This window comes from Mauremys mutica, chromosome 12 (assembly GCF_020497125.1).
Source record: "Mauremys mutica isolate MM-2020 ecotype Southern chromosome 12, ASM2049712v1, whole genome shotgun sequence".
NCBI lineage: Eukaryota > Metazoa > Chordata > Testudines > Geoemydidae > Mauremys > Mauremys mutica.
Genome location: NC_059083.1, coordinates 31,191,080 through 31,203,151, shown reverse-complemented (window position 1 = coordinate 31,203,151; position 12,072 = coordinate 31,191,080). Strand labels below are relative to the sequence as shown.

The 12,072-nt window shown below is 51.3% G+C and overlaps 1 protein-coding gene across 2 annotated transcripts in view; it reads left to right on the top strand.

The window, feature by feature from the left end:
* Positions 1 to 12,072, top strand: part of LOC123345519 (zinc finger protein 850-like) — a 38,824-nt gene that overhangs the window by 21,996 nt on the left and 4,756 nt on the right. The window contains exons 1-2 of one of the 2 annotated variants that reach the window (XM_044982493.1): positions 10,693 to 10,740; positions 11,771 to 11,884. The exons of the other annotated variant lie outside the window; for it this stretch is intronic. Coding sequence (XP_044838428.1) covers positions 10,707 to 10,740; positions 11,771 to 11,884 — 148 coding nt within the window. The 5' untranslated portion in view covers positions 10,693 to 10,706. Of the gene's footprint in view, positions 1 to 10,692; positions 10,741 to 11,770; positions 11,885 to 12,072 lie in introns of those variants that run through there. 2 annotated transcript variants of the gene reach the window in all.

Below are 12,072 nucleotides of genomic sequence, written 5' to 3'. Positions count from 1 at the left end.
ATCCTTACACCCCAAGCAGACCCAGGTGTACGGCCAGCGCTGCAGCCAGGGAGTTGCAGTGCTGGATGTGCTCTGCAGGTGTGGACAGTTACTAATTGCAGCGCTGGAAAGCCTCCACCAGTGCTGCAAATCTCAAGTGTAGCCATACCCCATCCCTCTGAGTGTTTGGGTGGGATGTGGAGGCAGAATCCAATTGCTCGGTCTTCGCAGTGTTAGCGTGTTGGGTTTTCCCCCTGTGCTATTCCTCTTTCTCCCCAGCACAATGACTCCTGTCTGGATTGTGTCTCTCCCAGCAGGTGATGAGAGAGCGAGTGAGAACGTGGAGGGGAATCATCATGAGCACATTCCTGGGAAAGTGGAACTGCAGGGGACCTTTGTGGGAAGACCTGAAGGGAATTTTTCCCAGTGCTTGGAAGAGAGAGAAGCCTGGGGAAATTGGCACAGGTCAGAGGGGCTGCTGGGAAACCACCCAAAGAAGAAAGTGAATGAATCCATTCAATGTTGGGGAGGAGATAAGGATCCCACAGCCCAGCAAACAAATCCCAAGGAAGAAAAACCCTATCAGTGCCTCGAATGTAGGAAAGAATTCATTCTGAGATCACAGCTTGTGACACATCAGATAGTGCATACTGGAGGGAAACCCCTTCAATGCTTGGACCGTGGAGAAACCTTCAATAACCGCTCAGACCTCAATAATCATGGGAGAAGCCCCTCGGGAGAGAAACCCTATCAACCCCTCGAGTGCAGGAAATGTTTGGATTGGAAGTCAGTTCTAAGTACACAGCAGATAAGCCAAACACGAGAGAGACCCCACAAATGCGTAGACTGTGGAAAAAGTTTCATACAGAGGTCAGACCTTGTTCAACATCAGGGAATCCACACAGGAGAGAGACCCTATAAGTGTTTGAACTGTGGGAAAAGTTTCACATGGAGATCAGCCCTTCTTCAGCATCAGGCAATCCATACAGGAAAAAGACCGCATAAGTGCTTGAACTGTGAGAAAAGTTTTATACGTAGGTCAGACCTTGTTTATCATCAGTCAATCCACACAGGTGAGAGACCCCATAAGTGCTTGGACTGTGAGAAAAGTTTCATACAGAGATCAGACCTTGTTAAACATCAGGCAGTCCATACAGGAGACAGACCCCATAAGTGCTTGGAATGTGGGAAAAGATTCAGAAATACATCAGCTCTTGTTAGACATCAGGCAATCCACACAGGAGAGAGCCCTCATAAGTGCTTGGACTGTGGAAAAAGTTTTGTAAGGAGGTCAGACCTTGTTAAACATCAGGCAATCCACACAGGAGAGAGACCCCATAAGTGCTTGGACTGTGGAAAAAGATTCATATGGAGGTCCGACGTTGTTAAACATCAGGCAATCCACACAGGAGAGAGACCCCATAAGTGCTTAGACTGTGGGAAAAGTTTCACACAGAAATCATATCTTATAATACATCAGAGGATCCACACAGGCGAGAGACCGCATAAGTGCTTGGATTGTAAGAAAAGTTTCACAAACAGGTCATCCCTTAGTAGACATCAGAGAATCCACACTGGACAGAGACCCCATAAGTGCTTGGACTGTGGGAAAAGTTTCACACAGAGATCACATCTCATTAAACATGGGAGAATCCACGCAAGATCTAATCTTCTGTGACACACGGCCAGAAAGGGTTAAGAAACTTGCAGGATAATTGACCCAAGTTCAACTTTTAGAGACTTCTGAAAAGTGTGTAAATGGTAATTAGAGCCATGCCACATTAGATAGATTAGAGCTTTGAAATGTAAACTTTTATTGTTAAAGACCTGGAAGAACATAGTAACTGTAGTAGAGTATAGTAGTAGAGCTAGGCAGCTCTCCAACACCACATTCTACAAGCCATTACCCTCTGATCCCACTCTGGGTTACCAAAAGAAACTACACCATCTGCTCAAGAAACTCCCTGAAAAAGCTCAAGGGCAAATCCACAGACACATCCCTAGAAACCTGAGCAGGGGTATTCTATCTGCTATCCGAGATCCATAAACCTAGAAATCCTGGGAGCCCCATCATCTCAGGCATTGGCACCCTGACAGCAGGATTGTCTGGCTATGTGGACTCCCTCCTCAGGCCCTATGCTACTGGCACTCCTAGCTATCTTCGAGACACCACTGACTTCCTGAGGAAACTACAATCCATTAGTGATCTTCCAGAAAACACCATCCTAACTACTATGGATGTAGAAGCTCTCTACAGCAACATTCCACACCAAGATGGACTACGAGCCATCAGGAACAGTATCCCTGATAATGTCACGGCCAACCTGGTGGCTGAACTTTGTAACTTTGTCCTCACCCATAACTATTTCACATTTGGGGACAATGTACACCTTCAAGTCAGCAGCACTGCTACGGGTACCCACATGGCCCCACAGGATGCCAACGTTTTTATGGCTGACTTAGAACAACGCTTCCTCAGCTCTTGTCCCCTAACGCCCATACTCTACTTATGCTACATTGATGAAATCTTCATCATCTGGACCCATGGAAAAGAAGCCTTTGAGGAATTCCACCACGATTTCAACAATTTCCATCCCACCATCAACCTCAGCCTGGACCAATCCACACAAAAGATCCACTTCCTGGACCCTACAGAGCTAATAAGTGATGGTCACATAAACACCACCCTATACGGGAAACCTACTGACCTCTATACTTACCTACATGCCTCCAGCTTTCATCCAGACCACACCACACGATCCATTGTCTACAGCCAAGCTCTAAGATAGAACTGCATTTGCTCCAACCTCTCAGACAGAGACAAACACTTACAAGATCTCTATCAAGTGTTCTTACAACTAAGGTACCCACCTGCTGAAGTGAAGAAACAGATTGACAGAACCAGAAGGGTACCCAGAAGTCACCTGCTACAGGACAGGCCCAACAATGAAAGTAACAAAACGCCACTAGCCGTCACCTTCAGCCCCTAAATAAAACCTCTCCAGCGCATCATCAAGGATCTACAATCTATCCTGAAGGATGATCCCTCACTCTCACATATCTTGGGAGACAGGCCAGTCCTCGCTTACAGACAGCCCCCCAACCTGAAGCAAATACTCACCAGCAATCAGACAACAAAAACACTAACCCAGGAACCTATCCTTGCAACAAAGCCAGTAGCCAACTCTGTCCACATATCTATTATGGGGACACCATCATAGGACCTAATCACATCAGCCACACTGTCAGAGGCTCATTCACCTACACATCTACCAATGTGATATATGCCATCATGTGCCACCAATGCCCCCTGCCATGGACATTGGCCAAACCGGACAGTCTCCATGTAAAACAATAAATGGACACAAATCAGACATCAAGAATTATAACATTAAAAAACCAGTTGGAGAGCACTTCAGTCTCCCTGGTCACTCGATTAGAGACCTAAAAGTCACAATATTACAACAAAAAACCTTCAAAAATAGACTCCAATGAGAGACTGCTGAATTGGAATTAATTTGCAAACTGGACACCATTCAGTTAGGCTTGAATAAAGACTGGGAGTGGATGGGTCATTACACAAAATAAAACTATTTCCCCATGTTTATTTTTCCCCCCTATTGTTCCTCACACCTTCTTGTCAACTGCTGGAGATGGGCCATTTTGATTACCACTACAAAAAGTTGGGTTTTTTTCTTTTTCTCCTGCTAGTAATAGCTCACCTTAACTGATCACCCCCCTTAGAGTGTGTACGGTAACACCTATTGTTTCATGTTCTCTGTGTGTGTGTGTATATATATATCTTCCTACTGTATTTTCCACTGTGTGCATCCAATGAAGTGGGTTTTAGCCCAGGAAAGCTTATGCTTAAATAAATTTGTTAGTCTCTAAGGTGCCACAAGTACTCCTGTTCTTTTTGTAGTAGTCTATGTTTACCTTTAGCTTGTTAGAGGTTAACAATGTAAACAAACGGTTCCTATCTAGGGTTGTCTTTTGTTAAGTCAGAGATCAAAAGAGAATATTAACATTTAGATGAAACTTGGGTGTAATAATGTCATTGCATGTCTCTTTAAAGTTTGTGGTTAACTATCTACGAACTGCTTTATGGATAATTACCTTCTGTTAATCCTTGTAATTATTTACCTGTGACATTTAGGAAATAGAAGCTTACTTCAAAAGCCTATTGTTCACCCAAGGACTGCCTGCTGAGGAGAGGCTGAAAAAATCTCTAGAAAAATTCTTGGGATCTGATCCTTTTATCTCAGATCTTAAACTTTATTCGGGGCGGAGTTTGAGTCATAAGACAGGTCTCCAGTCCAGCTGGATTGCACTGATATTGAACATTTGGACAGAGGACTAGAGCCTGATGAAAGGATTCTGAAAAGGACTCTTTGCAATTCTAAAGCACCATCTCTGCAGTGAAACTGCCCTCAGGACTCTATTCATGTCTGTCTGTATAATGATCTTTTAACCAATATTCTCTCTCTTTTCTCCTTTTAATAAATCTTAGTTTAGTTAATAAGAATTGGCTGTAAGCGTGTATTTTGGTAAGAACTGAAGTATTCATGAACTTGGTGGGTGATGTGTCTGATCCTTTGAATTTGTAGAACTTTTTATATGATGAACAAGATTTTCAGGAATCACCAACATATTTCACTGGCTGTCTGGGAGGGAGCCCAAGGCTGGGTTGCTTCAAGGGAACTCTGCTTTGGCCTCTGTGTAGCCAGTAAGGTATAGTAGAGTATCAGGCATCTGCAAATCTGTACAGGGAAGAAACCTCTGAGATGTTCTGAGTGTGGAAAATGCTCCATGTGGCACTAACTCGATACTGCACACCAGGGACTCCTCCATACATGGGGGAAATTCTCTCAGTGCCCTGACTAGGGCTGGTCACAATGGTCTTGTTGTTGAGATTAGGCAGCGCATGTCTGTGACCCTCCACCAGATTTCCTGGTGTAAACTCTCTGGCGCTGGCAGAACAGGTGCCAGCACATGCCAGAGCCCCAGACCAATTCACTTGTGTATTAGGATAGATCAAAGTGATTGTTAAATGTATAAGAGTGTAGTTGGTGTTTAAACTTCATGACAACTGATGGGATGTTACTTGCATTGTTTTCACTTAAGTGTATCTTGTTATAATGTAGTAGGGAACATTTCCATTGTGTACACCTCGTAACCACCTAACCCATCAAACAAGGAAGATAGCTCGTGGAATGCAAATGGAGAACTTTAACAGAAAAGAGCTAATTTCAAAGCAACTGGGCGTTGTGCATGAGGACTGGAGGTCAAAGACTCAAAATGCGTTCCTCACTCTCTGTCATGAGAGGAAAAGCCCACGTGGGTAGTGACCCTGTCAGCATTTTTTGTGTGTGAGAAGACGCCATAAGTATGGATTCAAGGAAAGCGCCTTTATCTCTGGACTGTTTGGATTCTTACAGGGAAGTGTACCAGATAGAAAGTGGAGCTCCTCAGAGACAATCTGGGTACCCTGAAATGACTTTTGGGAAGCTGGCAGTTTGTTAAATCACTGCCACCCTTTGGAATTACAAACTGTGACTCACCTGTGCATATATTTTACCTGCTTTAACCTCTCAATAACTCTCACTTCCTTTCCTTAGGCAATGAACCTTTAGTTAGTTTACTATAGAGTCGGGAGCCCGTCCTCTGTGTGAGCTGGAGCTGCCTGCCAGAGAAGGGGAGAGCAGCAACCTGAGTGGGCTGGAGTCAGAGCAGCAGCCTCCAGAAGCAGAGAGGTGCAGCCCAGAGAGCCGAGCTGGAGGCAGAGCAGCAGCGGCGCCGAGGCAGAGGGGAGCTGGGGCAGTCTGGAGCCGGGGGCTGTCAGTAGCTGGGAAGAGTGAGGGGAACCCTGGGCAGAGGGCCCAGCGCAGTGAGATACCCCCAGCCAAGGGGCCTTGCAAGCCAGACTTGGAGGGGGAGCATAACTCTGACAGGAAATGACTGATGCTGGGAAGAAGGGTCCTGCCACCTAGAGCCTGAGGGCATGTGGCCATCACTAGAGCACGTGTCCAACCTGCAGCACCCCTGCAGCACAGCCAGGGCCTGTGAGGAACAGTCTGTGAACTGCCCTGACAATCTAGAGACACTGGTCATGGTTCCCCCTGTGCCCACAGAGTGGGGTGACGTGTTTTCTTTTCATCTTTCCCATTTTTTTAAATTACTTGCTGTTTAATGAATTGTATTTGTTCTGAACTCTATGCAGTGGTCAGTGAAGATGTCAGGGAAGTATCCAGAGCGAAGAGAGTATCCCGCAGTGGGGACACTGTCACCCCTGTCCTGAGTGATCATGACAAGATTGGGGTTGAGCCCCTCAGGAATCCTTGGCCCAGCCTTGTCCAGGTTATGGGGACTAGAGTGGAAGGGGAGTCCTCGAGGTCTGACAGGCCCCTGGGTGAAGGGAGTGGGAACAAGGACTCAGATCCTTCTGCTATTGGATTCCACTGGGATGTGATGTATGAGCCAGGAAAGTTCCCCACAGTGGGACCCTTCCCCCGCTTACCTCTGTGCAGGGGTCAGCACCACCATGTTGCACAATGGACACTTGACAAAATTACCAGACTCAGTGATGGACATTGGAGGGGGCTCCAGGGTGAGGCAGGGGGTTGGGTGTGGGAGGCGGTATGGGCTCTGGGCTGGGGGTGCGGTTTCTGGGGTGGGGCCCAAAATGAGGTGTGGGATGGGGCTCTGGGCTGGAGCAGGGGGTTGGGATGTGGGGAGCTGGGGTGAGGGCTCTGGCTGTGGGTGCAGGCTGTGGTGTGGTGCTGGGGATGAGGGATTTGGGGTGCAGAAGGGGGCTTGAAGTTGGGACCAAGGGGTTTGGAGGATGGGAGGGGGATCAGGGCTGGGGCAGGAGTGTGAGGTGCGGGAGGTGTGTTCAGGCTCCATGCAACTTTCCTTAAGCAGCTCCCGGAAGCAGCGGCAGCACAAGTAGGAGCCAGAGGAGGGCTCAGAGCTGTGGAGTCAGCGCTCAGGAAGGGAGAACAGAGGCATCGTGCAGAGCCGCTTGGCCACGCCTCCACCAGCAACAGCAAGGACGGGGAGCAGCCCCCATGGACCTCAACATTTTTACTATGGACACTTGTGTCCATGTACAGACATGTTGCCGACCACTGCCTGTGTGCACATCTCATGGTTTTTGCTAAAGTTAATTAAGTATTTTAGGAAATAGTGTTTGAGCAGCCACCAGCGAGAGTTGCTCACTGCACTCTGAGGGTATGTCTACGCTAAGAATTTAGGTCAATTTAATAGAAGTCAATTTTTTAGAAATCAATTTGATACAGTCGATTGTGTGTGCCCCCACTAAGCGCATTGAGTCGGCGGTGTGCGTCCACAGTACCAAGGCTAGGGTCAACTTTCGAAGCGTTGCACTGTGGGTAGCTATCCCACAGTTCCCACCGTCTCCGCTGCCCATTAGAATTCTGGGTTGAGATCTCAGTGCCTGATGGGGCAAACACATTGTCACGGGTGGTTCTGCATACATGTCGTCAGGCCCCCCTCCCTCCATGAAAGCAATGGCAAAAAATCATTTCTCGCCTTTTTTCCTGGGTTACCCATGCAGATGACATACCACGGCAAGCATGGAGCCCGCTCAGCTACACAGCAGCATCCCCTTGCCTTCCCTTGTGGACGGCAGACAGTACAATAGGACTGCTAGCCATCGTCATCGTCCCGTGGGTGTTCCTGGCCAACCTCGGTTAGGTTGGTCGGGGGTGCCTGGGCAGACATGGGTGCTCCTGGCCAGCCTCAGTGAGGTTGGCCACGGGGGGGCACCTGAACAAAAATGGGAATGACTCCAGGTCATTCTCTTCTTTAAGTTTCATCTAATGGAGATTCAGTCCTGCCTGGAATATCATGCCAGCTGGAGGCTTCTGCCTCAGGCTGCTCTCCCAGGGCAGCACCACACGGTCACACCTACCCCAGCCTACCCCTTGCTCCCATGGCTCATGAAGCCTGGACAGTAGTAAGGAGCAGTTCAACTATAGGCTGAGCAAGTGCAGAACGGTGGCAGAATGTGCCTTTGGATGTTTAAAAGCTCCCTGGTGCAGTTTACTGACTCGGTTAGGCCTCAGCAAAACCAATATTCTCATCGTTATTGCTGCTTGCTGTGTGCTCCACAATATCAGTGAGAGTAAGGGGGAGACGTTTATGATGGAGTGGGAGGTTGAGGCAAATCGTCTGGCCGCTGATTATGCGCAGCCAGACACCAGGGCGGTTAGAAGAGCACAGCAGGACGCGCTGTGCATCAGAGAAGCTTTGAAACCAGTTTCATGACTGGCCAGGCTACAGTGTGAAAGTTCTGTTTGTTTCTCCTTGATGAAAACCCACCCCTTTGGTTTACTCTACTTGCCTGTAATCCAACCGCCCTCCTCTCCCCACTTTGATCTCCGCTTGCAAAGGCAATAAAGTCATTGTTGTTTCGAATTCATGCATTCTTTATTAATTCATCACACCAATGGGGGCATAACTGGGGGCATAACCGGGAGGGGGGGGGAGGAGGAAGGAAGTACAGGGGTGGGGTAGTTGTAGGGGCACTCCCTAGAATGGCATGCAGCTCATCATAGAAGTTGTATGTCTGGGGCTCTGCCCCGGAGAGGCCGTTTGCTTCTCTGGTTCTTTAGTAGGCTTCATGTGGCACTGCTGCGGATTCCTGTTATAACCTCTGTCCTTCATGCCCTTGGAGATTTTTTCAAAATTCTGGCATTTCATTTGACAGCACGGATTCGTCTCCCCATACAGTGCTCAGATGCAGTACCTCCCATTCGGTCCATGCTGGAGCTCTTTTGTGACTCTGGGACTCCATGGTCACCTATGCTGATCAGCTCACCACGCTGGCCAAACAGGAAATGAAATTCCAAAGTTCCTGATGTTTTTCCTGTCTACCTGGCCAGTGCATTGGCAATGGAGTACTCTGGGATAGCTCCTGGAGGTCAATACTGTTGAATAGCGTCCGCACGATCCCAAATTCGACCCAGCAGTGTTGATTTCAATGCTAATCCAGGGCTGCCCAGAGGATTCCAGGGGCCTGGGGTCTTCGGTGGTGGCCCCCCCGCTTTGGTGGTAATTCAGCGGTGGGTGGTCCTTCCACTCCATGACCCGCTGCCGAAGTGCCCCAAAGGCCCATGGCAGGGACCCCCCTGCTGCTGAATTACTGCCGAAGCGGGACCTGCCACCGAAGTGCAGTGGGGCCTTCGGCGGTACTTCGGCGGCAGGGGGTCCCTGCCATGGGTCTTTGAGGCACTTCGGCGGTGGGTCCTGGAATGGAAGGACCCCCCCGCTTCCAAAATACCGCCGAAGACCCTGCTGCACTTCGGCAGCGGGTCCTGCTTCAGCAGTAATTCGGAGGTGGGGGGTCCTTCCGCCCCGGAGCGGAAGGACCCCTTGCCACCGAAGACTGGGAACGAAGAAGCTCCGGGCCCTGCAAAAGTTTTCCCAGGTCCCCGGAGCGACTGAAAGACCCCGCTCCAGGGGCCCCAAAAAACTCTCGTGGGGGCCCCTGTGGCAAATTGCCGCACTTAGCCTCCCCCCCCCCCCCCGAAGCCCTGTGCTAATCCCCTTGTCAGGGAGGAGTACAGAAATTGATTTTAAGAGCCCTTTAAGTCAACAAAAATGGCTTTGTTGTGTGGGCAGGTGCAGAGTTAAATTGATCTAAACAGCTAAACTCCTAGTGTAGACCAGGCCTGAGGCCACCAAAAATTTGGTCATGAGAACTCCTGGGTTAGACGCTCATGACAGGCCCTTCTGACCTTAGCGCCTGGGAGCGGAACAGGAGCCAGAGATGCTGCAGAGCGATCCCTTCAGCGCTAGGACCCAGAGGCAGCCGGGAGGCGGCTCCGGGCAGCGAGCGCTGGGCTCCGGCCCGGCCGCAGGAAGTGACTCGAAGCCGCTGCGGTGACTCTGGCTCCCAGGCTCCTGGCGAGATCCCCGAGCCCCGGGGGGCGGCTGGTGTTGGGAGCCCGGAGCCCTGGCTGCAGCCGGGAGAGGGGAATCTCCAGCAGGGCCCTTCCCGCTGCTCCCCCCCAGGAGCCTCTCCCAGGGCAGAGCCCCCAGCCCGGCCCGGCCCCTGCCCCGGGGGGCCCCGCTCGGAGGGAAGGTGAGAGAGACCCGCCCCCCCCGGCACCCCCGGACTGCAGTGGGAGGTTTGGCCCCAGGCTGCTCCCCGCGGAGCTGGCTGCGATTCCCGCCCGGGGCCCGGGAAAGCTGCCGCCAGCCCCGGTGGGTGGGGGCGGAGGGAACCAGCCTGGGCCGTGCACAACACCCCCCTGGGCAGGGCTGGGAAAACTGAGCAGACTCCCAGTGCTGGAGCCTGACCCCACTGGCCAGAGGCTGCTGTGAAATACGCAGGGAAGCTGTTGGGATATCTGTCCCTGTCCCCGGCTCAGAGCTCTGCTTCCCGCATCAGCCTGTGGCTGGCAGGCGTGTGGGAAATGAGGAGACCCTGCCCTGCTCCGTGTGCTGGGGGACAAGGAGCTCTCACCTTCTCCCCACCCCCTGAAGCCTCCTGGCTGCTCTGAGCAGGGGTGGGGGGAGGATTCTGCTTTTCCAAGCTTCCTCCCCCATGATTAGTGGGATTGTGGCTGGGGCAGCAGGTGCTGAGTGGGGGACTCTTGTTCTTCCAGATGCCGGTGACCTTCGAGGAGGTGGCTGTGTATTTCACCCCGGGGCAGGGGGCTCTGCTGGACCCCGCTCAGAGAGCCCTCTACAGGGACATCATGCAGGAGAACTACGAGTCGGTGACCTCGCTGGGTAAGGGGTTCCCGTCCCCTCAGCTATTTTAAGCCATGGGGTCTGCATGTCTGACTCTGCTCAGTTGGGGTCACATAGTGCCGTGGTTCTCAGCCAGGGGCCCCTGTGGGGCTGCGAGCAGGTTTCAGGGGGGCCACCAAGCAGGGCCAGAATTAGATTTGCTGAGGCCCAGGGCACAAAGTAAAAGCCCCACTGCATGGGGCTGGAGCTGAAGCCTGAGCAACTTAGCTTTTCGGGGCTACATGTGGCATGGGACCCTGGGTATTTGCCCTGCTCCCCACCCCCTAATGCTGGCCCTGGCTTTCATATGCAAAAAACCAGTTGGTCTGGCAGAGGTGGGCTGTGGCGTTTTTATACCATGTTGGGGGTGGAGAGCGGGGAGGCTCAGAGAGAAAAAGGTTGAGAACCCCTGGTAGAGTCCACAGCTCCACTGTGAGAGGGACGTGCATCTCCACACCCCCTTCGAGGCAACAGGGGAGGCAGAAACCTAATGGACAGGCTAATTCATCCCCCTCTCTGCAGCTGTCAAGGGGCCAGAAGCAGGGGATTCCCTGCCTGTGTTATTTCTCCTTCACACTCCGCTCACTGGCCCTCTTGGGACTAGCTCCGTCCATGGGGAGGCTCTCAGGGCTGCAGACTCAGGGGGGCTGGGACAGGTTGTACAGAGGGGGGTGCTGAGAGCCATTGAACCAAACTATAAACCCTGGATATAAAGGAAACCACTTCAAGCCAGGAGGTGCGGCAGCTCCCCCATCATGGTTAGTTCCAGCACCTACATGCTGGTTTGGAAATAGGCAGGATTTTAACACCAGAGCTGTGTGTGCCAGAAAGTCCCCCAGATGCATCTACCCTCAGGTCTCCTAGTGAGGGTGTGGCAACACCCCACCCCCAGATATCTGCTGCTCCCAAAGGGTCTGAGTTTCCACAGTCCCATGTAGGGTCAGATTAAACTCAGGGAATGTTCCCTGTGACAAATACCCTACCAATGCTCCATGCGCCCTGACCTTCCCTGATTTCATCCCCTGTGCAGGATTTCCCATTCCCAAACCTGACCTGATCGCCCGGTTAGAACGAGGGGAAGAGCCGTGGGTCCCGGATCTCCAGGCTGATGAGGAAAGGGAGAGCCCGAGAGGCATCCACACAGGTGAGGAGTCAGGGAAACTGAGAAAGAACCATCCTGAGCATGAAGGAAAAAGCTGGGACTCCCAAAATGTGCCATGAGCGAGAGCCCTGAGCTCTGTCCCATCTCACCCAGGTGAGGGCTGCAGTCAGTAGGTGTCATATCCTGAAAGCAAATATTAGTCACAGCTTCCCACTCATCCTATTAGCTGT